The sequence below is a fragment of the Sarcophilus harrisii genome, chromosome 1 (assembly GCF_902635505.1).
Source record: "Sarcophilus harrisii chromosome 1, mSarHar1.11, whole genome shotgun sequence".
Taxonomy (NCBI): domain Eukaryota; kingdom Metazoa; phylum Chordata; class Mammalia; order Dasyuromorphia; family Dasyuridae; genus Sarcophilus; species Sarcophilus harrisii.
Genome location: NC_045426.1, coordinates 261,359,595 through 261,385,660, shown reverse-complemented (window position 1 = coordinate 261,385,660; position 26,066 = coordinate 261,359,595). Strand labels below are relative to the sequence as shown.

General features: G+C 35.5%; 1 protein-coding gene across 7 annotated transcripts in view; it reads right to left on the bottom strand.

The window, feature by feature from the left end:
• The window catches only part of MAD1L1 (mitotic arrest deficient 1 like 1), an 851,829-nt gene that overhangs the window by 465,126 nt on the left and 360,637 nt on the right, over positions 1 to 26,066 (bottom strand). For all 7 annotated transcript variants that reach the window (XM_031950245.1, XM_031950188.1, XM_031950409.1 and 4 more), the window contains one exon: positions 11,265 to 11,399. In XM_031950245.1, the coding sequence (XP_031806105.1) occupies positions 11,265 to 11,399 (135 nt within the window). The remainder of the gene's footprint in view (positions 1 to 11,264; positions 11,400 to 26,066) is intronic.

Below are 26,066 nucleotides of genomic sequence, written 5' to 3'. Positions count from 1 at the left end.
CAGGTGAGAAAGTCCTGATGCATTGTGTCACATAGATGATAAGGAAGAATAGATCATGCCATCTGGTGGACAGCAGGAATACTACGACTCTGGTGACCAAGCCTTCCCCTGTGTCCCCCAACCCAACCTTCTGGGGAAGACAACTCTGGAATGCCCTATCTCCAGACACAGGCAGACCCTTCCACACTAAAAGAGTCAGGCCCACGTGGAATTTTCTGGCCTATTGTGGTAAACGGAAATGAACTGTAAACACACATTGGTTATCTCTTCTTCCCAAATGCAGTACAGAAAATAACCCAATTTTAAATTCTCTAAAGAAAGTCAGGGCCAATTCATCTACTTCCTGCATTTTCCAAATCGAGGCAGGTAGTATTCAAGGGCCCATCAAGGCTCCCCAAAGGCATTGAGCTATTTGTTACTTTGGAGTGACTGCTTGTGAAATGACAATTTTTAACTCTTTGTAACAACATCTTAAAAGGTACTACATAAAATAAACATTTAAGCATCAAATTAGGATTTAAATAGGAAATAGGTTGTGGAAGAAATGCAATTGTGAGAATGCAGGACAAAAAAGGGGCCATAACAAATAAGGAAAGGTTGAACAAACTAGTTTATGAATGTAATAGAATATTACTGTGCCATAAGAAACAACAAACACAAAGAATACAGAATCCCTAGGGGTAGGCATGAAAGGAGAGTAGGGAGGAAAGGGCAAAATCAAAAGAACATACACAATTCCGGCAATAAAATAAATTAAGAAAACATTAAAAGACAAAAGGATTCGAGTCAAATATATGAACCAATGCTTGTTGTATCAGGCTGATGTAAAAACACATTTTCTTAGCGCTGGGGCAGCAACCCTTACTACTATTAAAAAGCAGCCAGCTGGCTCAGTCCATACATGCTGGGCCTGGAAGCCCAGAGTTCAAATGAGGCCTTATCCACTAACAAGACATGTAACCTTGGGCAAGTCCTTAACCTCTCTGTCTAGAAGGCAGCTAGGAGAATAAAGCTCTGGGCCTGGAGACAGGAACACCTGAGTTCAAATCCAGATTCAGACCCTTACTAGCTCTGTAACCCTGGCAAGGTCACTTAACCTGTTTGCTTCAAAACCCCTGAAGAAGGAAACAGCAACCACTGCAGCTAGTATCTTTGCCAAGGAAGCCCTTGGATGATATTGGCATGTTTCGGTCCACAGGCTCCTAAAAATTCGGACATGACTGAACAGCTCCCTACTAGGAACCCAATAAAAGAACTCTATTCAAAGGCACGGTCCCCCCCCCCCCCCCCAGTCCCTTCCGAACAAGCATGAGTACCTTGTGGCTGTGTCTTGAGGACCAACACAGGCACGTGATCGTGTCTCTAACGTTCTCTGCCATCCCCCACCCTCCCAAGGTGTTGGGAAAGCTGATGACTCTGAGACACTATACCAGGGCAGGTGTAGGATTTGAAAGGTTAATTTTTACTGCACAAAGTGAAATCTTGTACCACCAGCTGACCAGTTGGGAATTTCTAGAGGAACCCATTAAGAACACAAGCTATAAGTCCAGTTAAGGGTGGCTTGAGGAAGGATCTCTGCCTATCTTAGTATAATGTCAGGAAAGAAAGCCTCAAGAGACCTGGTTTCCCACATGGAGCACTGACTCAAATAACTAAGTGGACCTGCCTTACCTTTCCTCAGTTTACTCATCTGTGAAATGAAGTGTGTAGGTGGCTAAAATTATTATTAACATCTTTTTTTTTTTAAGTTATAAAATACTTCGTATATTAAAGGCAAAGGACTAAGGTTAGAGACAGAAACACACATTAAATGTCATCCACTATTATTCTTCCTTCCCTAGATACCTTCTACAGTGAGATCAAGTAATTCAATGAACCAGCTTAGAAGCTCCTTGGTAATTGGTATGGTCCCTGTACCAAATGCCTCCGGAATTATGGGAATTTAAAGTAAAATACTAGTAATAGTAGTAGTAGTAGTAGTAGTAGTAGTAGTAGTAGTAGTAGTAGTAGTAGTAGACGACGACCTAAAAATCAGAAAGAGTCTAGGGGAATTTCCTCTAAAGGGGTTACCAAGTGCACCTTTTCTGTGTCCTTGAGCCTGACTAACAAAATCACTAAAGAAGTGTTGATGAGTCATATCTGTTGCCAAATAGGCAGTCTACTGAAATATCAATGACCCTTCTTTGGAGAAGGAAGAAATCCTAGAAGCTAAAGACAACCTAAGCAGATGGCAGCAAAAAATCTACAATAATGGCAGACGGCAACTTTGGATGAAAAGTGAAATGGTAGATTAGAACCTAGAAGAAAATTGACTATGAGGCATGAGTTCCTGGAAGCTGTAGTTGAGATGGGTGTTCAAGTTGTAATGCTAAAGATCCTGAGTTGCCTGAGAAGTGTTAGTAAGTGCAAGAATCAGAAGGAGAACTTTGTTATTTATTTGGCTATTCTGTCCCAGTGAAAAGTTGTGCTACTTGCTTTACGATTAGCAGAGAATGCACAGGATGGAAGAATGAGAATAATGATAATGCAAAACACTCCATAATAAAACTGGCAAGGTGACAGGATGCAAAGTCTGGGTGAGACTCATGCTATCTATGATTTCCATATCATTATAGAAAAATGCCCCAATTTCAAATCACAGCAATTTTATTGATGACTCAAGGCACTGTACTGCCATCATTCTGCAAGTATGAAGAAATTCAAGAACCACAAAAATAGGTCAAAAGCCAAGTCTTCTCCTACAGAAACTATGTTAAATGTCACCTTGGCTTTGGAGACAAAGAATTTGAGGAGGGGTGGCGGTGAGCAATGATACAGCACTGAGGGAACTCAAAATTGCCAAAGTACTGTGTAGTACAGAAGAGGCAAGGTGTATGTGTAACATATCTGCTCTCTCAAGAGGAAACAGAATGAATTCTCTGATTGCTTCAGTGAGTGAGCAGCTGATGCATTAAGTATATCTGGGCCACCTTTAGAGATGACAATAGGGCCTCTTGCCTCTAGTCTCAGCAGATATTTTATTGTACCGAGCAGTAGAGGGAAAAGAAAAAGATAGAGAAATATTCTGAGATAAGAGGGAAACTATGAGTATAAGAGATCTTTGTGGAAAACAATCACTGAAATGCCAAGGTTCCTACTCACGTCACCAAAAACTTGTCCTATCTAAGAAATGGACCAAGATACATGGTTTCTAGCCCCAGGATCTCAGTACAATCTCATTCAAGTCACCTTTCCTCTCAGACTCAGATTCATTTCATCTCTAAAATGAGGAATAAATTTCAAAAATCCAATCCATGGCAATCTATACTCATGGCAAAAAAAAAAAAAAAAGGTTGTCACCAGTATGCCAAATTGAAAAGAATCAGCATATAATCTGAAAAATCATTTTTAGAGAAGTTTAGTTTAAATATCATTTTCATCTTAGCATCTCAGTCCTATGACATTCTAAATATCTTTGTGACTCTATGAATAAGGCTCCTTTTTATTTGAGAGATAAAATAAAGGACAGATAAAAAATGAAAGTGGGAGGGTGGGAGAAATGTTAAAGAAAGAAAATGACAAAGGAAGAAGGAATGGTGACAGTGCCTCGAGAGGAAGACATAAAGATACAAAGATGACAGAAGAGAATGGCCAAAAGAGGCAGGGAAGACAATGAGCCAACCGGATAAACATTTTAATTACCTTTGCATGTAAATTTTAAATGTATTAAATACAGAAAGGGACAGCTAAGTACCTCACTACACAAAGCTCCCCTCAGGCAGGCTTAGTGCTCTGAAGCAGTAGGTGGGCAACTCTTACAGCTATTGATAAGGTGATAATATTTGGCCAGTGAGTTTTGAGGTCACTGACAAGAGTCCCCAATTCATTTAATATATCCCAAAAAAAAAAAAAAATCAGAAAATATGGTATTTAATGTGCCAAAACTGTTGGCCTCATAATTAATTGATAAGCGTACATATGGTAAGTACCGACAATATAGATCTCTCAATATAAAAAATGCTGGAGACTATTGAAGGTGTCAGTGTGAGTTTCTTTATTAATGTTTCATATGGAGCCAAATGTGTTGTAATAAAATGGCTATTAATGTACTTGTGTTTATGATGATTTCACTTTATACAATAGGAATTAACCTTTCAAATCCTAAATTTAAAGTTGGTGCTCAGTAATTACAGTTGCATCAGCTGTTTCTGAGTCCAGGGTTTCTATCTGGGGTCCGCTTCCTCCCTCGACATGGACATAGCCCATAGAAGGATACTGAAGAAAATTATCAAAGTAGTTCAGCACATTACCCACAAGGCTGATGACAAACATTCTATTGCCAAAATGAAAATCAGAAGCTGACTTCACAGCTTTTGACATGATCTAGTTCACCTAGTTTAATCATGTACTTGGCCTAGTTCTCTCTCCTATTAAAACAAAACTGAAAATGAAAAGGCTGACAAAAAGTTTGCAATAAGACAAGAGCTGAATAATGACAAGGGGTTGGGGCAATGATGAAATCATGGTCCTCCTTTGAGCATGCTCCAGTCAGAATTTAGCCCAGTTAAAAGTAGCCCTGTGTCAGGAAAGTCACTCTGAGTAAGTGTGCAGCATTGAGATATCACAAACCTCATAACAATATTGTATGGATTGTACAACATCACAACTCTTCAGAGGATGAGGAAATACATGTGAATGAATTTATGCAGTCAGTTTTATACAATTTTTAAAATATAATACATTTTGTTGAGTAGACAGATAATGTAACAACAAATTATCAGTGCATAAAGATACACATGGTATCTTTTGGGGTATTAGAGTACTACAGCAAAAAGGCCATTGGAATTAGAATAATGAGAGCTATGCAAAATTCCCCTTAAAAAAAAAAAAAAAAAAAAAAAAAGAGTTTCAAAGGTCTTTAACCAAGAGTTATTTCATTCCAAGGTTTGGGTAAATCAAGATTCAGAGAAGCAAGATGAAAAAAGAATGACAGTGAAATGAATGTAATTATATATTAAATGGTAGGAAGCAGAAGCAAAGAGAGAAGAGTAGGAAAAACATAAGGAGAAGTGAAAGATGAAGAGAAGGGAAAAAACCAGAAATGATTACTCAGTCTCATCCTTCTGCAGAATTAACCAATAACAAATGCACATAAAGCTATAAAGTATGAAGAACAAACACCTCTGATGGAATATTAACAAGCCCAGTAACTCACTGCATCAGCATAAGACTGCCGTCTGTTTATCAACCCTCAACAAGGCCCCAATTTCCCGTTTAGTTGAAAAATTGAGGCATTTTTAAAAATCCAATATTTATTAAATATCTAGTATGTACAGAAAACAGTCCATGATTCCTTCTGTTCCTCTTTAAGATAGGGCTGATAATTAAGCAACCTTTTGCAGCAGACAAAAACACATCTCTCAAAATCACAAGCATTTTCACTTGCCTTTGACACATGTATCATGAAAAAAGAAGCCCATATGTGTGAGGCAGCAAGATTCAGTTGAAATACTCTTCTCTTAAGTCCTTGAAACACTGAAATTGGCTCTCTATCATCAAATATCCTCTATATCATGATCTACAACTATCCCTCTGGTAAAGAATGGAGCTAATTCATACAGTAGGATGGCAGAAGAAGAAAGACACTGAAAGACTAACTCTACACATTATTCCAAATAATTAACAGAATCATTTCTAGTTAAAAGAAAGACAGAGAAGAGGAAAGGCAAGATCCAAAGACTGAAAGGAACCATTATTTGATTAGTTCACAAAGAACTGGAAACTTCCTATCCATCCTTTCCCTATTTACCGCAAAAGAAAATCTTTATTCTCTTAATATTTATGTTGAAAACACACTCAGGTTTCTCTCACATTAAAAAAAAAATCTGAAATATTTTTCACTCTCTACCTTCTTTCCATCAAACATCTAAACAGAATAATGATTATATTCACTTTTCCCTAGCCTCTTGTAAATGGCCTTTTTGAGCTAAACCACTCTACTGAAATTGCTTTCCTGAAGACCACTGAAGGCCTTTTTCAGTAGCTATTATTCTTGACTTTCCTGAAGGATTACACAGTGTGGACCAACTCTTCCTTCTTAATACTCTTTTCCTTTGACTTCTGTGACACTGAACTCAAGAGTTCTCCCAGTGTCTTCTCTCTCCATTGTTGGTTCTCCATCTTTCTTCCTCCTTATATACTGAATGTAACTGAAAGACATTTCCCTTAAAGTTCTGTGCTCTTCTTACTCTCGCTTCTTTTGCAATTGCATCCTCTTCCAGATTTTAATAACTAATTACTATTGACAATCAAATTTATATATACAAATGGGATATATTTCCCAGAGTTCAGACCCCCCCATTTCCCCCAACTCATTTAAATATGGAATTTTTTCTTCTTCTTTTTTTTTTTTTTTGCTTTTTGCTGAGGCAATTGGGGTTAAGTGCCCAGGGTCACACAGCTAGAAAGTGTAAAGTGTCTGAGGTCACATTTGAACTCAGGTCCTCCTGACTTCAGGGCCAGTACTGCCTCCACTGTGCCACCTAGTTGCCCCTAAATATGCCAATCTTAAATTCAAAATAACGTTACTCTCACAGATCCCATTACAAGTCCAAAACTGAATGTATTATATTCCATTTTCTTTTCCCTCCCGAATCAATCCTGCCTTCCTTCCAACTTTCCTATTTCTGCTGAACATACTATTATTTTCTCCAATTTCAAAAGGTCTTTTTTTCTTTCATTTCCGTTTCTAAGTCCTGTTGATTGTATTGCCAGTTGTTAAAGATATCCCTTCCTTATTACTCTCACTTCTACCCTCTAGTTCAAAAAAACCATTTATTACTGTTAGTTTTGTTCAAGTTGTCACTGCTTTAAGTTTCTGCTTCTAACTGAAAACTTAAAATTCCTTAAAACTCAAAACTCAAAGTTGTTATAACATTCAAGATTTCCTCCTTCAAAGCATTCCAACCTACTAAGATTGAGCTCATATTACTCTTTCCCATACTCCACATTCAATCCAATTAGATTATTTCATATCTCCTATTTTCATGCTAGTCTCTCCCAAACTCTATACTTTTTTCTCTACCACTGCCCATTCCAAGGATGGCTTCTGCTCCCATCTTCCCATTCCCATTTCTGACTACTGAAATATTGTCTCTTCTTCGAGGTCTAATTAATGGCTTATCTGATCTCATTACTCAGAAATAATTTGCCTTTCTCAACCCTTGAAAACTACTCTCACAGTCTCTTTCCTTTACATTTAATATATGTTACATTACACTTATTTATGTATATGTTTTATTACTGGAACCTGAAGACAGAATTACTACATCCTTGTGTCACCAGTGGCTCCCATATTTATTTATATATCTTGAACATAGTAGGCACTTAATTCTTTTAAAATTTCACTGAATTAGATTAAAATAAAATAAAACCATCTCTTATCCTGACTGTTAATTAGACATTTGGAAGTATGATTCTTTTATTCAGCATTGTATCTACACTCTGTCCTGTGAAAGACTGTCAATACCTTCTAGCTGTTGTTGTTTATCCTTCACTTTCTTTTTTTTTTTTTTTTTTTTTTTTAAATTTAATAGCCTTTTATTTACAGGATATATACATGGGTAACTTTACAGGATTAACAATTGCCAAACCTCTTGTTCCAATTTTTCACCTCTTACCCCCCCCCCCCACCCCCTCCCCTAGATGGCAGGATGACCAGTAGATGTTAAATATATTAAAATAGAACTTAGATACACAATAAGTATACATGACCAAAACATTATTTTGCTGTACAAAAAGAATCAGGCTCTGAATTATTGTACAATTAGCTTGTGAATATCCTTCACTTTCAAGGAGACATTAGGGAGATGACCTTACAGAAGTGAATTGGATTTAATTGCATGTGGATGTGTACTGGAAAGTAGGGGGCTTCAAAGCTACCAGTATCACTTTCCCCTCCAGAGCCATCTGGAGTCCAGTGGCAAGATACAGATCAGAACAAAAAAATTAGAGATGGCCTTGGATGCAGTGGGAGATGTTGGTCTTTTTAAGTTAGGATCTTTTATAGGTCTAGTTTATCAGAGGCAGCACTCAATCAATACTTAAGACTAGATAAGAAATGAGGCAGAGAATGGCTTCTTTAATCCAAGTCAAAAAAAAAAAGTGTGTGTGTGAGTGTGTGTGTGTGTGTGTATACACATACAACAGTCTGGGAGGAGAAGACCCTCAGGGTTTCTAGCCAAAAGAGAAGCTATTGAAATTTACAAAGCAGTGGGAGAAACAGAAGATGAGAAGATATTCAGTACAGATGGCATTTTCTTCCATGGAACTGAAAACAAGCAGAGCAGCAGATATAGAATGAAGTGAGTAGAAAAGTTCTGTTTCTGCCCTCTATAAAGGAAGGCACTGGAAAGTATTTGGCTGTCTATTACACATTGGCAATCCAGCTCCAACGTCTGACAAAAGATCTTACAGAGAATTCAACTTCCTGTTGTTCTGATTTCTCTACCATTTTACTTTTGTCAGTCAATACTATAACCAAAATCTAGGTGAATACTGGGAGAAGTGAGAAGATATGAAGCATTTTCAGTTCTGATTAAAAGTATGGATAAGACATTATATGACAAAGAGATATAAATTTATGAATTCAAAATTACCTTGATGCAGTCAAGTGTTTTTTATTCTAATAGCTTTAATTTTAATAATTTAATAGATTTTAACCTAATAACTTTAATTACAGTGCTTATTTGTCAAAGTGAAAACTGAAAACAAGTATACAAAACAGCCAATCCAATTGCATATTGAAATTGTGTATTATGAATGTTGAATTGTATACTGAAAGCAGTTAGTTTTTTTAACCCCAAACAAATCAGTTGCGTTTTTCCTAGAATAAAATTTTAAAACTCCAACTTCTTAAGTTTTATCAAAATGCAAAAGAAAAAAAAAGTAAAGATCTCTTTTTTTCTCAAATGACAAATCTGACCCTTACTGTAAAAAGGGGTGGTAAAATATATTTCAAACATATATAGATGGGGGTATTTTTCAAAACAGGGTTGAAGTCAACAACTATAGCAACCTAGTCTTTGACAAACCCAAAGACCCAAGCTTTTGGGATAAGAACTTACCATTTGATAAAAATTGCTGGGAAAATTGGAAACTAATATGGCAGAAACTAGGTATTGATCCACACTTAACACCATATACAAAGATAAGGTCAAAATGGGTTCATGACCTAGGCATAAAGAATGAAATTATTAATAAATTAGAGGAACACAGGATAGTTTATCTCTCAGACCAAATTATTAATAAATTAGAGGAACATAGGATAGTTTACCTCTCAGACCTGTGGAAGGGGAAGGTCTTTATGACCAAAGCAGAACTAGAGATCATTACTGATCACAAAATAGAAAATTTCGATTATACCAAACTGAAAAGTTTTTGTACAAACAAAACTAATGCAGACAAGATTAGAAGGGAAGCAATAAACTGGGAAAATATTTTTACAGTCAAAGGTTCTGATAAAGGCCTCATTTCCAAAATATATAGAGAATTAACTCTAATTTATAAAAAATCAAGCCATTCTCCAATTGAAAAATGGTCAAAGGATATGAACAGACAATTCTCAGATGAAGAAATTGAAACTATTTCTAGTCATATGAAAAGATGCTCCAAGTCATTATTAATCAGAGAAATGCAAATTAAGACAACTCTATGATACTACTACACACCTGTCAGATTGGCTAAGATAACAAGAAAAAATAATGATGATTGTTGGAGAGGATGCGGGAAAACTGGGACATTGATGCATTGTTGGTGGAGTTGTGAACGAATCCAACCATTCTGGAGAGTAGTTTGGAACTATGCTCAAAAAGTTATCAAACTGTGCATACCCTTTGATCCAGCAGTGTTACTACTGGGATTATATCCCAAAGAGATTATAAAGAAGGGAAAGGGACCTGTATGTGCACGAATGTTTGTGGCAGCCCTTTTTGTAGTGGCTAGAAACTGGAAACTGAATGGATGTCCATATTGCAGGTTACTACTCGGCTTATATCCCAAAGAGATCATAAAGAAGGGAAAGGGACCTGTATGTGCACGAATGTTTGTGGCAGCCCTTTTTGTAGTGGCTAGAAACTGAGTGGATGCCCATCAGTTGGAGAATGGCTGAATAAATTGTGGTATATGAATATTATGGAATATTATTGTTCTGTAAGAAATGACCAACAGGATGATTTCAGAAAGGCCTGGAGAGACTTACACGAACTGATGCTGAGTGAAATGAGCAGGACCAGGAGATCATTATATACTTCAACAACAATACTATATGATGACCAGTTCTGATGGGCCTGGCCATCCTCAGCAATGAGATCAACCAAATCATTTCCAATGGAGCAGTAATGAACTGAACCAGCAACGCCCAGAGAAAGAACTCTGGGTGATGACTAAAAACCATGACATTGAATTCCCAATCCCTATATTTATGCCCACCTACATTTTTGATTTCCTTCACAAGATAATTGTACAATATTTCAGAGTCTGATTCTTTTTGTACAGCAAAATAACGGGTTGGTCATGTATACTTATTGTGTATCTAATTTATATTTTAATATATTTAACATCTACTGGTCATCCTGCCATCTGGGGGAGGGAGTGGGGGGTAAGAGGTGAAAAATTGGAACAAGAGGTTTGGCAATTGTTAATGCTGTAAAGTTACCCATACATATAACCTGTAAATAAAAGGCTATTAAATAAAAAAAAAAAGAAAAAGAAAATAGTTATCAATAAACTATATATGTAGACATATGAAAAAAAAAAAAAAAACAGGGTTGAATATTCTTAGAATGAAATGACTTCCCAAAGTCTCATGCTCAATTTATTTTTTTCCAAAATCTAGACACCAAAAAGAAATGTCTGGTATTCCTGACTGGATTTGATGCAGGATTCACTCATTGGCTAAATTATCCTTTCCAAATCATAGTATAAAAACATATTCTGGGCATTTCAGGATACAAGATATAAATATATAGAGTGCTTTTCAGTGGTAGTTAAGTGTGAACTATATAAAAACCTAGCATAAATGGGTACATCCATCCTTTTTCATTAAAGGCCCATTTTCAGAGAGTAGACTGATTTTTTTTTTTTTTTTGCTGAGGCAATTGGGGTTAATTGGGTGACTTGCCAGGGTCACACAGCCAGGTCACACAGAAGTGTCCAAAACCAGGCTGATGCTCTATCCACCACACCAACTAACTGCCCAGAGAAGAATGATTCTAAGGTTCACTTACCTCCATTTCAGCATAATTAGCATGCAAATTCTGTATCATATCCTCATGGACTTGGAGGGCCAACTGGGGAGAATTCTCTACTGAGGACATATCATTTTCAAAAGAATCCAAGACAGATCTCATTACATCTCGCTCCTGTAAGCGAAACAAACAAACAAAAACACAAGTGGAATTGAGTTCAGTTATTGTCATTATTAAAAGGCTATTGTGAAACTATAAAAGATAAGCTGGTATGTTGGATAATGTGCTAGATATGGAGTCAAGATGACCTTGATTAAATAATTCCCCCCCATTAAATTTTTTGAACCTTAAGAAACCCTCTGGAAAAAGTAATTTGAATGGAGAAGCAAAATAGTTGGAGAAGATAGAAAGGACAATGTAGCAACTGCTAGGAAGAAGATTTGGGCAGGAATGAAAGGAAATGATCCTAAGGGAAGTAGAGTTGGAAGTACATAACTCAAATGTTTAGAAAAAAGTGAAAATAGTGATTTAGGTGAGTAGCACTGACAATAAGAAGGTATACTCTATCTAGTACTTGTCGTGTGTAGGTGTGTGTGTGTTTATGAATGAATTTTTTTCTTTAAGTTATATATAAATATTCATTTTTAACGTATTTCCATGAGTAATATTGGGGGAAAAAAATCGGAACAAAAGGGAAAAATAATGACAAAGAAAAAACAACAGAAAAAAAAGGTGAAAATTGTATACTTTGATCTGCATTCAGTCTCCACGTTTCTTTCTGGTTGTGAATGGCAATTTCCATCCAAAGTTTTTGGAAATGCCTTGGATTACTGATTGGCTGAAAAGAGCCAAATCTATCATAGTTAATCATCACACAATGTTATAGTTGCTGTATACAATGTACTCCAGGTTCTGCTCACCTTACCCTGCATCATCTCGTGTATGTCTTTCCAGGCTTTTCTAAAATCAGCCTATTCATCAAAATAATATTCCATTACATTTACATACCACAAGTTATTCAGCCATTCCCCAACTGATGGGCACCTACTCATTTTCTAATTTCATTTTTTTTGGCCAACACAAAAATAATTTTTACGGACGTAGGTTCTTTCTCTTCCTTTATGATCTTTTTGGGATACAGACCCAATAGAGACACTGCTGGATCAAAGGGTATGCAGTTTGATAATCCTTTGGCATAGTTACAAATTGCTCTCCAGAATGGTTGGATCCGTTCACAATTCCACAAACAATGTATCAATGTCCCAGTTTTCCCATATCCCCTCCAACATTTATCAAAATTTTTTTCTTGTCATCTTAAGCTAATCTGATAGGTGTGGGGTAGAAACCTCAGAGTGATTTTAGTTTATAGTGCTTGTCTTTCAAAGGATTAAAGAAATCCTTTCAAACCTCACCAGCCTTTTGTTTTATATCCCATTCATTAAAAGTAATGGTATATGAAAAAAATTAGGGTCAATACCAAATTTTCTTTGATTTTCTAAAGTCACTTAGAACATTCTATCCTTTTCCTTAAGAGTGTTAATTGTTATTAATGAAGAGCCAAAATAATGATTATAAAAGAGGATACTCATTATCCCAAAGTCACTGAGCCAGTGAATCAGCAGTCAAAAAAAGAAGAGAAATCAAAAACTTTAAAACATGGGTACAGAATTGTGTCCAATAAAAGCTTGGGAGCAAAAGAATAATTTATTGATACGTTCTTAAACCAAGTGTCCACATCTTCACTCCAATCATTTTCCATCTTCCATTTTATTACTAATGTTGTAGTAAAGTTGCAATAAATACCACCATCAGTGCAGGACTAGAAGGAGTGAAGTCAGTCAGTTCTGACCTTCCTAAGACCAAATCCCCTCATATTTACCAGGGTTATTTACTACCCTGCCTCTGCAATTATCAAATCAATTCCCTCCCCCTTTCAACTTTCTGTGAAATATAATAAAATTAACAATACTATTGCCTTTAAAAAAGGATGTGCCAATGAATTGCCACATTGTTACACTCACTTTCAATGGATAATACTCTCCCCTTTATTTCTTATATCCCCTTGTAGAAATTTAAATTCCTAATGCACAGTTAATATTTTGCTTTTGTATTTGTGAACTCAGTGATTAGTCCACAGTAAGCACTTAAATTCTTCATTCATTTGAAATGAGATTAAGTTAACAAATAATCTGAACTGAAAGAATAAATGTCTCAAACTGTTGTACCATTTTCATATAAGAGTAGAGTTTTACATTATAATTTTTATAAGAAATTTTAAAAGAAAGTTATAATTTTTTAAAAAGAAAACTGGAATAAAGAAAAAAAAACATATATATAATCTTGCTGCACCAAAAAAAAAAAAAAAAAAAATGCACAGAGAAAGTTGCAACATGAGAAAGGACATGGAATATCATGAAAAAGCATCATGAGAGGTCTTCAAATTCTTGAAAGGCTCACAAATGTTCACAAATAAAGTGACAAATTATAGAATTAAAAGGGTCTTCTGATTTACCAGGCTCCTTCATTTTAGAGCAAGTTACCCTAAGAAGAACAATGTTTTTGTCAGATCTTTAGCAACAGCGAATTTATTAATCCACAAGCAATCTCTCTTTCAAGGAAAAAAAGTTCTATGCAGGAAAGTTGGGGATTAGAAAGAGAGGAGTGGGAGTGTCATATAACAAAATCATTACCCCACTACCAACCCTGTTCAACAGGTTTTGATCAGTCATTCTTCCAACTGAGTTCACAAGGTGATGCTGAACTGAGAGCCAGGTACAACAACTTCTCACTATTTGAGTTCTATCAATTAATAATTTTGTATGGCCCAAAAATGAAGTTATTAATATCCAATACCCCTTAACAGAAAAAAAAGGCTCTCTACCCCCTTCAACACATAGCCTTTCCTCATCCTCCCAACTATTAGTAATCTTATCAAAACTTATCAAACTACCTTTTGTCCCATCTCCTTATATTTACACACACACACACACACACACACACACTCACTCACTCACATATGTTTGCTTTTTGAGAATTTAGATCGTTTTATTCTTTGTCTTCATACCCCATGAAGCTAGCATAATGCCTGGTCCATAGTACTTGCTTAATAAATGTTTCTTGATTAATATTAGTGTTTCTAGGCTTCTTGGTCAAGGTCATATAAATCAAATCTACTGTAAGGGGCTGGTGGGGAAATAGCATTGAACTGTAATACAAATTCATGTCTTCATGAAACCATGTGTGGGTCACTTGTTTTCAAGGTCACCTGTTTTCAATGGGGCCTCAAAGAATAAATGCACATTTCTCTGTCTAGGCCATGGCATTTTTGCTCACTTCTCCTAACTTCTCTTCAGGGCAAGGTCTGCAACTATCTTTAGACTCTTTGATTCCAGAAAAAAAACATGTCCGTAACGTAGTAGATTTCAGGTAACAAGCTTAAGTGGACAATTCAAATGACTAGCTATTTTTATCACAAACTTATTAAATCTACTGCTCAATATGCTAAATCTTAATATAGCAACTATTTCAAACTCTACCCTCAACCTCAACTGAGAAATAAATTAGGTAAAGTCCTGAGCTTTGTTGTCACAACTGCCAAAATCTTAAGAAGCAAGGAAAGTATGAAGAGAAGAGGCTCTGTGGTGAGTTGAGGGAATGAAGATAAAATCTATATTCCATTTCTACCTAATGAGCAAATAGCTCCTACTCTCAAAAAGTTTTCTGGGGAAAAAAAAAGATAAGAAAAGGCTGATCTAGCTTGGCTATAAACTTAGTAGGATAATTCATTTCACATCTCCAAGACACAGTTTCCTTAACTGTAAAATGAACAGATAGTCTCTAAGGACTTTCTAAAGACTCTTTTATCTCTAAAATTTTTATTCTAGGAACATGGTCATAATCCTAAGGTGTTAGAAAAAAAAAATTGGTTAACTATTCAGCCATCTTAGAATAATGATTCCAAAGTTTTGGGGACTTTATTTTTTTTGTGATATATGCCTTTCTCCCTATACCCTTCTTTTTTTAAAAAAATTAATTAATTTTTTTTTTAAAAAAGGAAGAAAAGGCCATCCATGAGTATATATTTCTTACATCTAAGTGCAACAAATTCTTCTGATTGGTAAAATTCATGGAATTATCCTAAGAAAACCAGGAAGGCCTTGAAAACATCACAAATCCATATTTGAGAATCACTGGTTTCAAATTTTATTCATGTGACTTGCTTCCTATATGAGTGGATAAGGGATTGTCACTTTACCATAGACTTTATAATTAGTTGATGACAAAAAAACCAATAAGTGAGAAATTAAAGTTACAAATCTAACTGAAACAAGTCACCTATATGTGGAAAATTTGTTCCTCAAGTAAGGTTTATCTAGTGTCATAATTTTATTGAATTCCTATATCTTCCTATTGACTTTTATAGTTTCATGCTGGTTACCAGAGTTATCATTATTAGAGTCTCTATGTTGCTCAAAGGGCCAAAGGGGTTTTTCCTTTCATAAACAAGCTGTAATTGTCTCTTTTATTGATCAATAAATCTCTAAACTGCCTCACTTCACTAAAGTTCTATTCTGTTAAGTCTTCAGTACTACATGGTTTTCAAAGTAGAAAAATACTAAATAGAAATAAAAATAAAATTTTTCTTCTCTTTTTTCTTTTTAAGAAATTGTTTTGTCATTAACAATAAAAGACCAAAGTCTGCAGGATGACTTTGATAATGGCTTTTTAATGACAGATTCTAGTCACAATGAAATTCCTTCTATTTCCACATGAACAAACTTCAACTATTAATCTAAAAACAAACATGTAAGGCCTCACTTGCATTTTCTTTGCTACTGCGCAGAGCAAAACCTAAGATTTGCTTGGGAAAGTACACATCATAATGTTATTTTTCATTCCATGCTTTTTCAGTGGCATAGAAGCAACCCTATTCCTGAAGGTAAAACTCACCTCTTGCTTAATTACCAGTGACTGAAAGAGAGAATGTTAATAGATTGTGTTACTTATAAGGAAGGAAGTCAACCAAAGGATTGTATGAGGGTATGCATCAGAATTAAACTACTCTAATTAGTAAAGAGAATGGAAAAAATAAAGTCTAGGAAGAAAAATATATGGGAAGAAGATACTTAATAAAAAAGGCTTAGATTGCAAGATGGTACCATCCTTGTATTTGGTATGATATTCTGTTCCAAAATGAAGCAAACTGTTAAAAATATATATATATATATAGCCAAATCAATGCCATTGAAAAAGTCCCTATCTTAAGTTGGGCCTAATTCCAGTGAGGTCCACATACAATCATCACGTAAAATAATCAAAACCACCATCTTTCCTTAATTATTCTCTTAGAATGCATATAGGCATATATTACATTTATTAAAGATTTATAACTGGAAGAAATGAGGAAACTAAGACCCAGAGATCACCTGCCCAGGATCACACAAGCAGTAAGTGCCTAAGGCCTGATAACAAATTCAAAGCCTTCTTAGCCTCAGGTTCTATATTTATGTACTACAATCCCTGATTCACATATAGAGAAAATCTGCCTGGAACATTATAGAAACCCTATCTCCAGATCCCATGTTCAGTTCATTCTTCCCAAGTCTATGAAGTATATATAATTCATACCTAGCATTCCAATAGTCTTCCCTCAGGTACTAATAGTCTCCCTAAAGCACTTCTAGAATGACTTCAATTTAAGAATGTCTTAAAAGATAAATCTATAAAAGTATAACAAATGTGTTGGTGCATGCATGCACACACATGACATAGATTTTGACCAGACTTTAAAAAAAAAAATAGAGATCAAAAATTTGCTATCTAGTTCTATGATAAATACAAATAAATAAATGAATGAGTTTTAAAGATGAAAAAACAACTATCTTTGTTCAGAATTGATTTCCTTCCTCATAAGCATCTATGTAGTTTCACTCAAGACCTGACAAGGAAATCAGGAAAGATTGTTTCTTTTTTTTTAAGTCTCAAAAATGCTCTTTACAGTGTTATACTGCTCTTATAAGTATTTAACTGCTCTGATTTTTAATGTTAAAAATCCATTCTTATTTTCCATTAACAAAGATCATGCAATATGAAATTCAGAATATAAACATATACTATAAGAGGTAGAAAAATAGGCTTTTAAGATCATTCACAATACTTCACATGCAAGATTAGGAAATTAACATCCAAAGAGAGGAAAAGATTTACCTGAGGTCACACAGCAGGTCTCCAAATGTGCCTAGTCCACTGTCTTTCTACTACATCATGCATGAAATCAATATACTTAAGCATCATTTGTCTTATTTCCCCTTGCTCTCCCATTTGCCTCCCATCCCTATCTAAAAGTGCCAATGAGTCATAAATAGCTAAAGATGGATACAAAAAGAGAGGACTTGATAATCCATCCTTGAAACAAGAATTGACTATATAACTTGCTATTTGGCAAGTTCTAGTCTTCATCAGCATAAATTCAGAACCTGTTGTGAGCAAAGTACAGACACCGACAAGTGCTTAAAGATGCCAGAAACCAGAGACAGTTTTGCTCATGAATGGCCACATGATGTAGTGAGGACAGAAAGAGACTTGGAGTCAATGAGACTTCCATCTTAGTCCTAGTTCTACAGCCCTGTGAGTTTGGCAAGACATGTGTGTATGCACAGCCTCAGTGTCTTCCTCTGTAAAATGAGAACTTTATTATTACTTTATTATTTGCACTACTTACATCAATATTACAGTTATTAGAAAGAATGTTTTGTATACTATAGCACATCATAGCACAACTGTATATCATAGCACATTATAGCACAACTGTGAGCTATGACTACTACTATGAATCTCAGTTTCAATAGCCAATTCCACAGTCTGAAAACCACTGAGTAAGGGGCCTGGTACAAATTATAAGATATTAGTTATGTCATCTCTCTTTCTGATAGGAAGACACTCCTCCCACACAAAACTCTCTGGTGTCAATTTTCTCCGCTGTAAAATGAGAGAATAGGAATGAACAATTTTTTAAGTTTCTTCCAGTTCTGACATTCTGGTATACAAAATTCTACTCAACTAATTTCAAAGAGGTTTAGTATAAATTGGCAAAAGAAGGCATAGAGACTTAAGAATTTTTGAATTACAAAGTAGTATCTCTCAAAATAATATAAGAACAGGGATTCAAATAAAAAGGTGGGTATGGGGAGAGAAAAAACCTAGATAGGTAATGTCAGAAATGTTACCTTCTAAGCAGAAGGGCTTAGTTTAGTATAGTTTTCAATGGGGATTGAAGGAAAGGCCAGTCTGAAGGGCCCTTCCAGTTCTAGGATTCTAGAATTCTGCATTAATAAGCAAACTTGAAGAAAGAGAAAAAGGTTCTGGAGTGAGAAGTACGAGAAGCCTCCAGATAAGTGATAGGTCTGAGTCAGAGAGGAAGAGGAAAGAGAAAGTTATATGTATTAGTGGAGGCTTCTCATCCAAGTGTTTCTCTGAGGAATCAATATTTATATAACACCATAAAGCTACATGAAATATAGCAATAAACATTCCTGTACACTAAAAGGCGGCACACAAAGAGAAGAGAGTTAATTACTACTTAATGCATTCTGTACATGATATATCTATACCATGAGAAGCCCAAACAGATATATATCCAATACCAAATACAACCATCCTAGAAACAACAAATGAATACTATTTGAGAATCACCCATGATGAACCACTAGATTTTAAACAACATAAGCACCATGTACATATTAACCTGACTAATTGCTCATGCAAAGAACTGGAAGCTGAAAAGATGCCCATCAAGTGAAGAATGTATGAAGAAATTATGGGATATGATTGTAACTGAATACCATGGTGCTGGTAAGAAATGATGAAGGGGATGACCTCAGAAAAACTTGGGAAGACTTACGTGAACTAAGGCAAAGTGAAATGAGCAGAACCAGAAGAATACTTTATACAACATTAGTTATATATTGTAGCATGATTAGCTGTGAAAGATTTAACTACTCAGATCATGAAAATTCTAAAGGACTTAAGATAAAAAATGCTATCCATCTCCAGAGAGAGAGACCTGACCAATTCTGAGTACAGTGGAAGGTATGATTATTAAGAAACATGCCTAATTAGGATATTCAAAAGGAGCAACCCCAGTAAGCATACCTGGTGTCATAAACAGAAGAGTTGCTAGCATTTAGTTATAAATGCTGAGATCCTCTATCTTCATTAAGCTCTAAAAGGAGATGTAAAGACTAAGAGTAGATAAGCATTTCTTCTTTTCTACCCTGAAAATTAACTAAGCTCTATATTGTTTTCATTCTGATAAACTCCCACCTCTCTTCATCACTCCATTTGAGCTGAGATATATGATTCATTCTCTCCTTTACATCCACTCAAACCAAGCTCCTTTTAAAAAAGGACTCACAATATGTCTCACTCTACAACTGGGAACCTCAGCTTGAGATGAGCTTTACCTTCAGTCTCTCTGTCACTTTCTAATCCAATCATTCCACTGCTTTTTTACAATCCATCTCACCAAGTCTAGGTAACCTCCATTCACAACTATTACTCAATCCATAAATTTATATTCATATTATAATTTTCAGAAATATTGTGAAAGAGAATGAGAAGGAAGGAAAGAAGGAAGTTTAGATTTATAAACACAAATAATTACAATATTTTTTTCTAACATATCTCTTTAGAGAGTTGAACACTGAGGAGAAACAATACCATACAGACAGAAAGTTTAAAATATTAAATTCTCATCCTTTTTTTCCTCATAGAAGCTCACGATACTATTACATTTATGGCTTGCTTCAGGATTTGTCTTCTGAAAAATATGATGATCTTTTCAATCTATTGATAAGGGCAACCTATGATACCCATAAGAATAAATATATGGCTGGTTAGAAAATCTGAAAAACTGAGATCATGGATTATAACAGTCTCTGGATCAATTATTTTAACTCTGTAGCATAAGTGACAACTTTTTATCCCAGCCAAATATTTTACAAGGCAAACAGGAGGAAAAAAGAACATGGATCTTTTCATGAAAATCTATTCCCAATACTAGAAACACAATTCGGATGACATGCCCTTGTGATGATAAGTTGATAGCATTACCTTCACAAACCTTAATGGTGAGTTGCTGCCCTATACTTGTAAAGAAATTTTTATTTTCTTTATTTTTAACCAGTGAATAAAAATAGAAAGTAAAAGAAAATAAGGTTATTATTCAAACTTCGATGAAAACTTGCCAAAGCAAAAACTGATACCTCCTAGTGTTAACTTTGAGCATATCTTTTTGCTAAGTCAAGGAGAGAGACATTACAGTAACCACAGAAAGGCCAACACAGAGGTACAGGTGCTTCTTTATAGTACCTATTAACTGTGGGACTCAGGATTTTATTACACACAGATTGAACAATAGAAAGCTGGTGATATTGTCTCTTTATTATAATCAAAGCTAATTCTTTTCAAATAGTGAGAAGCTGCTGAAATACACTGCTACTGAAGGTTAAAAAAGAAAATCTGCTTTAACACAAAAAAGGCAAGACTATATGGCAGTAGCTATCATTCGTTTATTTACAAAAATTCTTAATTTCTTATGTTTCCTTGTCTCTTTCCTTCTTTCCTCTCTTCCTTTGAATATACCTTAGCATCATACATACCTAAATTGTTTTCCTCTCATGTCAAAAAAGAACTGAGGGCTCTGGTAAAATCTCAAATGAAACGTTTAGTGGAGGGTCTGTAAGTGGCAAATCAGAAGTTACAACTGCCAAGGTTGAAGACACAGACATTCCTCCTGCCACATTTCATCACACTTGTGACACCATAAAGTATCAGAATGGAATTATGGAAATATGTTGCATTTGTGGTGGGCAGACAGGAACAAAACAAAACCCTGTTGTGGCAAGTACTTCCTAAATAAGTTATTGCCAAGAAACATATATGGTACTAAATATTTCTCTTTATCTGTACAAATGCACTTTAAAAAGAAATAATCACAGTATATCACATTATAGTTATTACCATAATTTTATTAATGAATCATAAGTTTCAAAATTATAATTCTATTATTAAAATTTAGTTAAAATACTATTATTATTTTACTTTGAAACAAAAATGTTCATTCTACTTTCTCCATCTTCTTTATCTTAAAAAAAAATGTCAATTGAAAATTGGTTTTTTGAAGTATTCTTAAATTCAGGTCCTTCTAGTGTTTTGTATTAGAGTTAGGATTCAAACTTAAATTTTTTCTAAGCCCAAGTCCAGGCCTTTATCCACTACACCATATTAATGAGGACCTATTGTGTAACATATTTCAAGATTCTAAAAAAGATAAATTAGAGCTAATTTCATTTTAATATACTTAAACCATTTTAGGTGTTGCCTAGGGAAAATAACAGGACAGATCCAAGAGACTGATCACAATGAATCCCATTTAGCAGCAAGAGAAGATTTTTGGGATGAGTGCTAGTGGCAAGATTGGTGAGCAGGTTTTTATCACTCACTGTGCTTGGACTCTGAAAAGAGAGAGTTAAGAGGGCAGTGGTGAGTCAGATGAATGAGGCAGCTTTGTATCCCTGCGCAGGAAGTTAAATTGCTTTTGAAATGACTTGTGCTTGCTTCTCCAGCTTTCTCCCTGGCTACTCATCTATCCTAGTGGTACTACAGCATTGATTCTTGATGAGAACAAAAGGGAGGAATAAACAAGCAGTTCAGCTTAGCCTTAGCAGCTGAGAGAACACAGATTGTTAGGACAATATCTTATGAAGTACTTGGATTAAGGGGACCTGACCACAGAAATAGCCCTCTTCAGAGAATAAGACCATTCTTCTCCTGTCATGGAGTGGATTATATAGTTCTTTGAAAAGATAAACTAACATTGGCATATCAATGTCCCTATACTAAACGCATATCAATCAAATATCTACTTCACTTAATTGCATAGAAATAACTCAAAAAATTTCTAGATAGAGAAGAGCTTGTCTCCAGTCCTGGCCCCACTACTGATCATGAGATCATAAGCAAATTTTCAGTTTTCTCAACTGTAAATGGGAACATGGGAGGGGAGAATTGAACAGATGGTCTTTAAAGTTTTTCCTGGTTTAGCCCAAGGAAGAGCTGAAAACACACACACATACACAAAATGATCCCACTGAAATCATAATTTCACTAGGTATATGGATCACAGTATCATTTATTAAACAAAGATCTAGCTTTTTGCTTAAGTCAGAAACCCCGGGTTCAAGTGTGTAAGTCCCCCAGTACAGCAAGCAACTTACAGAGGAGATGCCATTGGTGGATGGAGTGTACTACATTGATGAACCAAAAAAGAAAAACCGAAAACCTACAAGCCTGCTATCTCTGGGGCATATATATATAAAATCAACTATACACGAATACTAGGTTCCCAATGATTGCCTAGAAACAATATTTATGGTATTGGTTATAAAGCATTCAACTAAGTACAACTGAATCTCTCCCATACCAATTCTGTCTAGGACCTCTTTTTCAAAGCAAAATAACACTCTGACCTTATGTTTGCATAGTGCTTTATATATTTTTTCAAAGCCTTTTACCACACATTATTTCCCTTAATCTTCACAAGTCCGTGAGGCAGGCAGAGATTATTCACTCAAGAACCTGAAGCTCAGAAAAGCCACTTTTGTAGCTAGGTTCTCATATAAATGATGCTGCAATTAGAGACTAAGAACTCTTGACTCCTTTAACACTGTTGAAGGGCAACTGCTTTGCATATACTTTAGCCCACACTGAATAAAGTCAAGATATACAATTAGGCTTCAGGAATAGTTTAGTTCTTTGATTTATAGATAAAGATTCATTCTGCAAAATAATTTATCACATATCTGTGGAAAAACAGGGTCACTAATACACATTTACAAAGAAAGAGCCCAAAGAAGAACCATGAGATCACATCTTTATCTCTTCTTTGCAGAGGGAGATTAGGACTGCCCAATATGGTAGAATTCTAATACATTGGTTAGTTTTGCTGAATTACTTATTTTTTCTCTTTTTTGTTCATCCTTATAAGTGATGTCTCTATAGGTGTTGGAATCCTAGTGTCAACTCAGCTTGAAACAAGGTGGAAAACTCAAGGGTGATGTCAGAATCCTGATGTTAATTCAATAGAATTGATATAGTGCTAATCCTTACAAGGTGATAAGTTGCTAGAACTGATAGAAACAATGCTTGTGTTCACATCTTTAGAGAGGTCATAAGTATCTAAGTACTCAATGGAGTTCACATAATTGGGAAAGTTCAGGATTTAGAAAGAAACACCGAATTCATACCTCCCTTAGGGCCAGAGAGCACTTTGGGAGATAACCCAGAATCCCTCTCCTCCAGAAGGCGGAGTTAACCTTTGGGAGATCATATATATATACAGGGAGCTCTTGGAGTTTGGACGTAGTTATTTGGGGGAGTTTTTCTTGAGAGAGTTCTCTTGTGAACAATGTCTGGGGTTGGAGTGGAGCACTCTGGAAGAAAGCCCAAGCCCTATTTTCGAGGCAAGACAAATTCATCATATCGTCTACCTTGGTGCTGGCTGGAGTCGGAAGGACAAACCTTTGGATTTGGAGATATTTGGGCGGAGCTCTTAGAACCAAGTGGAGGGATAGGCCTCTGGGCTAACTGGGCTATATTGAAGGACACAATAAAAGTTCAGATCTTTTATCAGCTGGCTGTGATTTTGGAGTAATTATTTATTTCAACTGAGACTAAGGCTGCCTCCAGAAAAACCTTCACACTATAGCAAGTAAAATATAGGGGATATAAAATAAAAGCTATTAATAAATAATGAATAATAACCTCCAAATGTATTCAGCTACTATGCCATGGGCAGGTAGGTGCACAATGGGTAGAATGCTGAGCCTGAGTCAGAAACACCAGAGTTCAATAAGATCTCACAGGAACAACAAGATCTCACCTTGCCTGAATGAAAAAACAAATGGAACTGGAAAACAAAACAACAAACCACTCTGGTATCCTTGCCAAGAAAACCCCACAGATACTATCATCCAAGGGATCACAGAGTTGAATTCAATTGTGTAACTAAACAATGAGCACGACAGCAGAGTAGACAGAATACTGAACCTAGAGTCAAGAAGATTTGGTTTCAAATATTCTTTAACATTAACTATGACAAAAAAGCAAATGTCTGGCCCAAACTTCTCTGAGCCTCAGTTCCCTTACCTACAAAATGGAGACAATTAGAGAAAAAGTTTTCTCCCTCTCAGGTTTGCTGTGAGGCTCCATTGAAATCTTGTCAAATGCTTTCAGTCACAGAGCATTCCTAAGCATCTCCTATGTGTCAGGCACTGAGGATACAAAGAGCAGCCAAGTAGAGTTCAAGGAACTCACAATCCAATGAGGGAGAAGTTCTGCAACTATTAAAGTGCTTTAAAATATTAAAATAAAGTGCTTGTAATATTATTAGAGCGTGTTGTCTAACTACCTTCTTTTATTTCATTCTCCAGTCTCTGGCACTATGCTACTCCCACTTGCTTACTGTCTCAGTGGCCCCTTTCTCTCACTGCCCAGCTCCTCCCAAAGCCTCTATTTTGAGTTAGGCTCCAGACCAGTGACTCTAGATTTACCCAAATACAGGTACCTTTTCTCTTTTATTTCCCATTTCCCACTCCTTGCCTTTTTAAACTTCTTTTTTTTCCCCCTTTCTTTAGAATCCAATTTCTCTGAGGGAAGGACTATCTTTCTTTAGCAAGAACATAATAAATATTTCTTAAATACATGCTGACTTTAATTACTACTGCTCCTGCTACTACCAGGCTAACTGCTTAAAATTTACCTCTCCCTTAAATATGTTAGAATCTGAATTCTAGTATAAAGGCTACTGAAAACCGCACAGAGATGGCACCATCTGTCCATTATTTTCAAGGATATTTTGCAAAGAGCAAACAAATCTGAAAAGAAGAGTCTCATTAGTACCTTCTTTAACTCCTACACTCAATGCCTATAATCTGTAAGTTTTTCCACATGTATTCACTACCCAAATGCAAAACCAAGGTCGAGTGAAAACTGTAAGCTAGTGACAGATTTGACATCAAAGCTGAATCTTCAAATAATAAAAATCATAATTTTTATATATCTACTTGCAGAAAAGAAGAACCTTCCTCCTTCATTGTAAAACAAAAATACAACTCATTATTGGGATCAATAAGAAATGCCGTTGTGTTATTTTGAAAAATAAAGGGAGTTTCTAAGTTGAACTGTACTGGGAACCCTTCTCCAGAGGAGATTCTCTTAAAATCATTTTGTGATACAAGCATTCCTAACAGCCAATCAACTGAGCCAATAAATGACATTAATGCTTCAGACTAGACTGGGTGCTTCTATAAAACTATATAAACCATATAAAACTATAAAAGCAGAGAACTATTCATTTTGATAAGGTGAGTGTTGCAAGCAAGAGAAGTTACTAAAGAATAAAGATCTGCTTTTATTGTCCCAAGAGTTTCATTCATTCTCCTCATTAATAAATATAGCTGAAGATCAAAACACGGATGTTTAAATATACATGTATTGATACAATATACAAAATAGAATTCACACAATTCAAACCAAATTTCTTAACAAACAATTAATGGTCAAGGAATACTTCTATACAAATTCAAGGAACACTTCTATACAAATTCAAGGAACTTTATGTAATCTAAAATGATAAAGCATTATGTTGGAGTATGCAATGTTGTTTTTTCCTTTGGCCAGCATGTTTGCCTTCCTAATCATATCTTTATGAAAATGTGTTTGTACTCTCAGAGAACAAAACATAAAATGTCTAAAACATATGGTCAAGGCAACTACTGAATA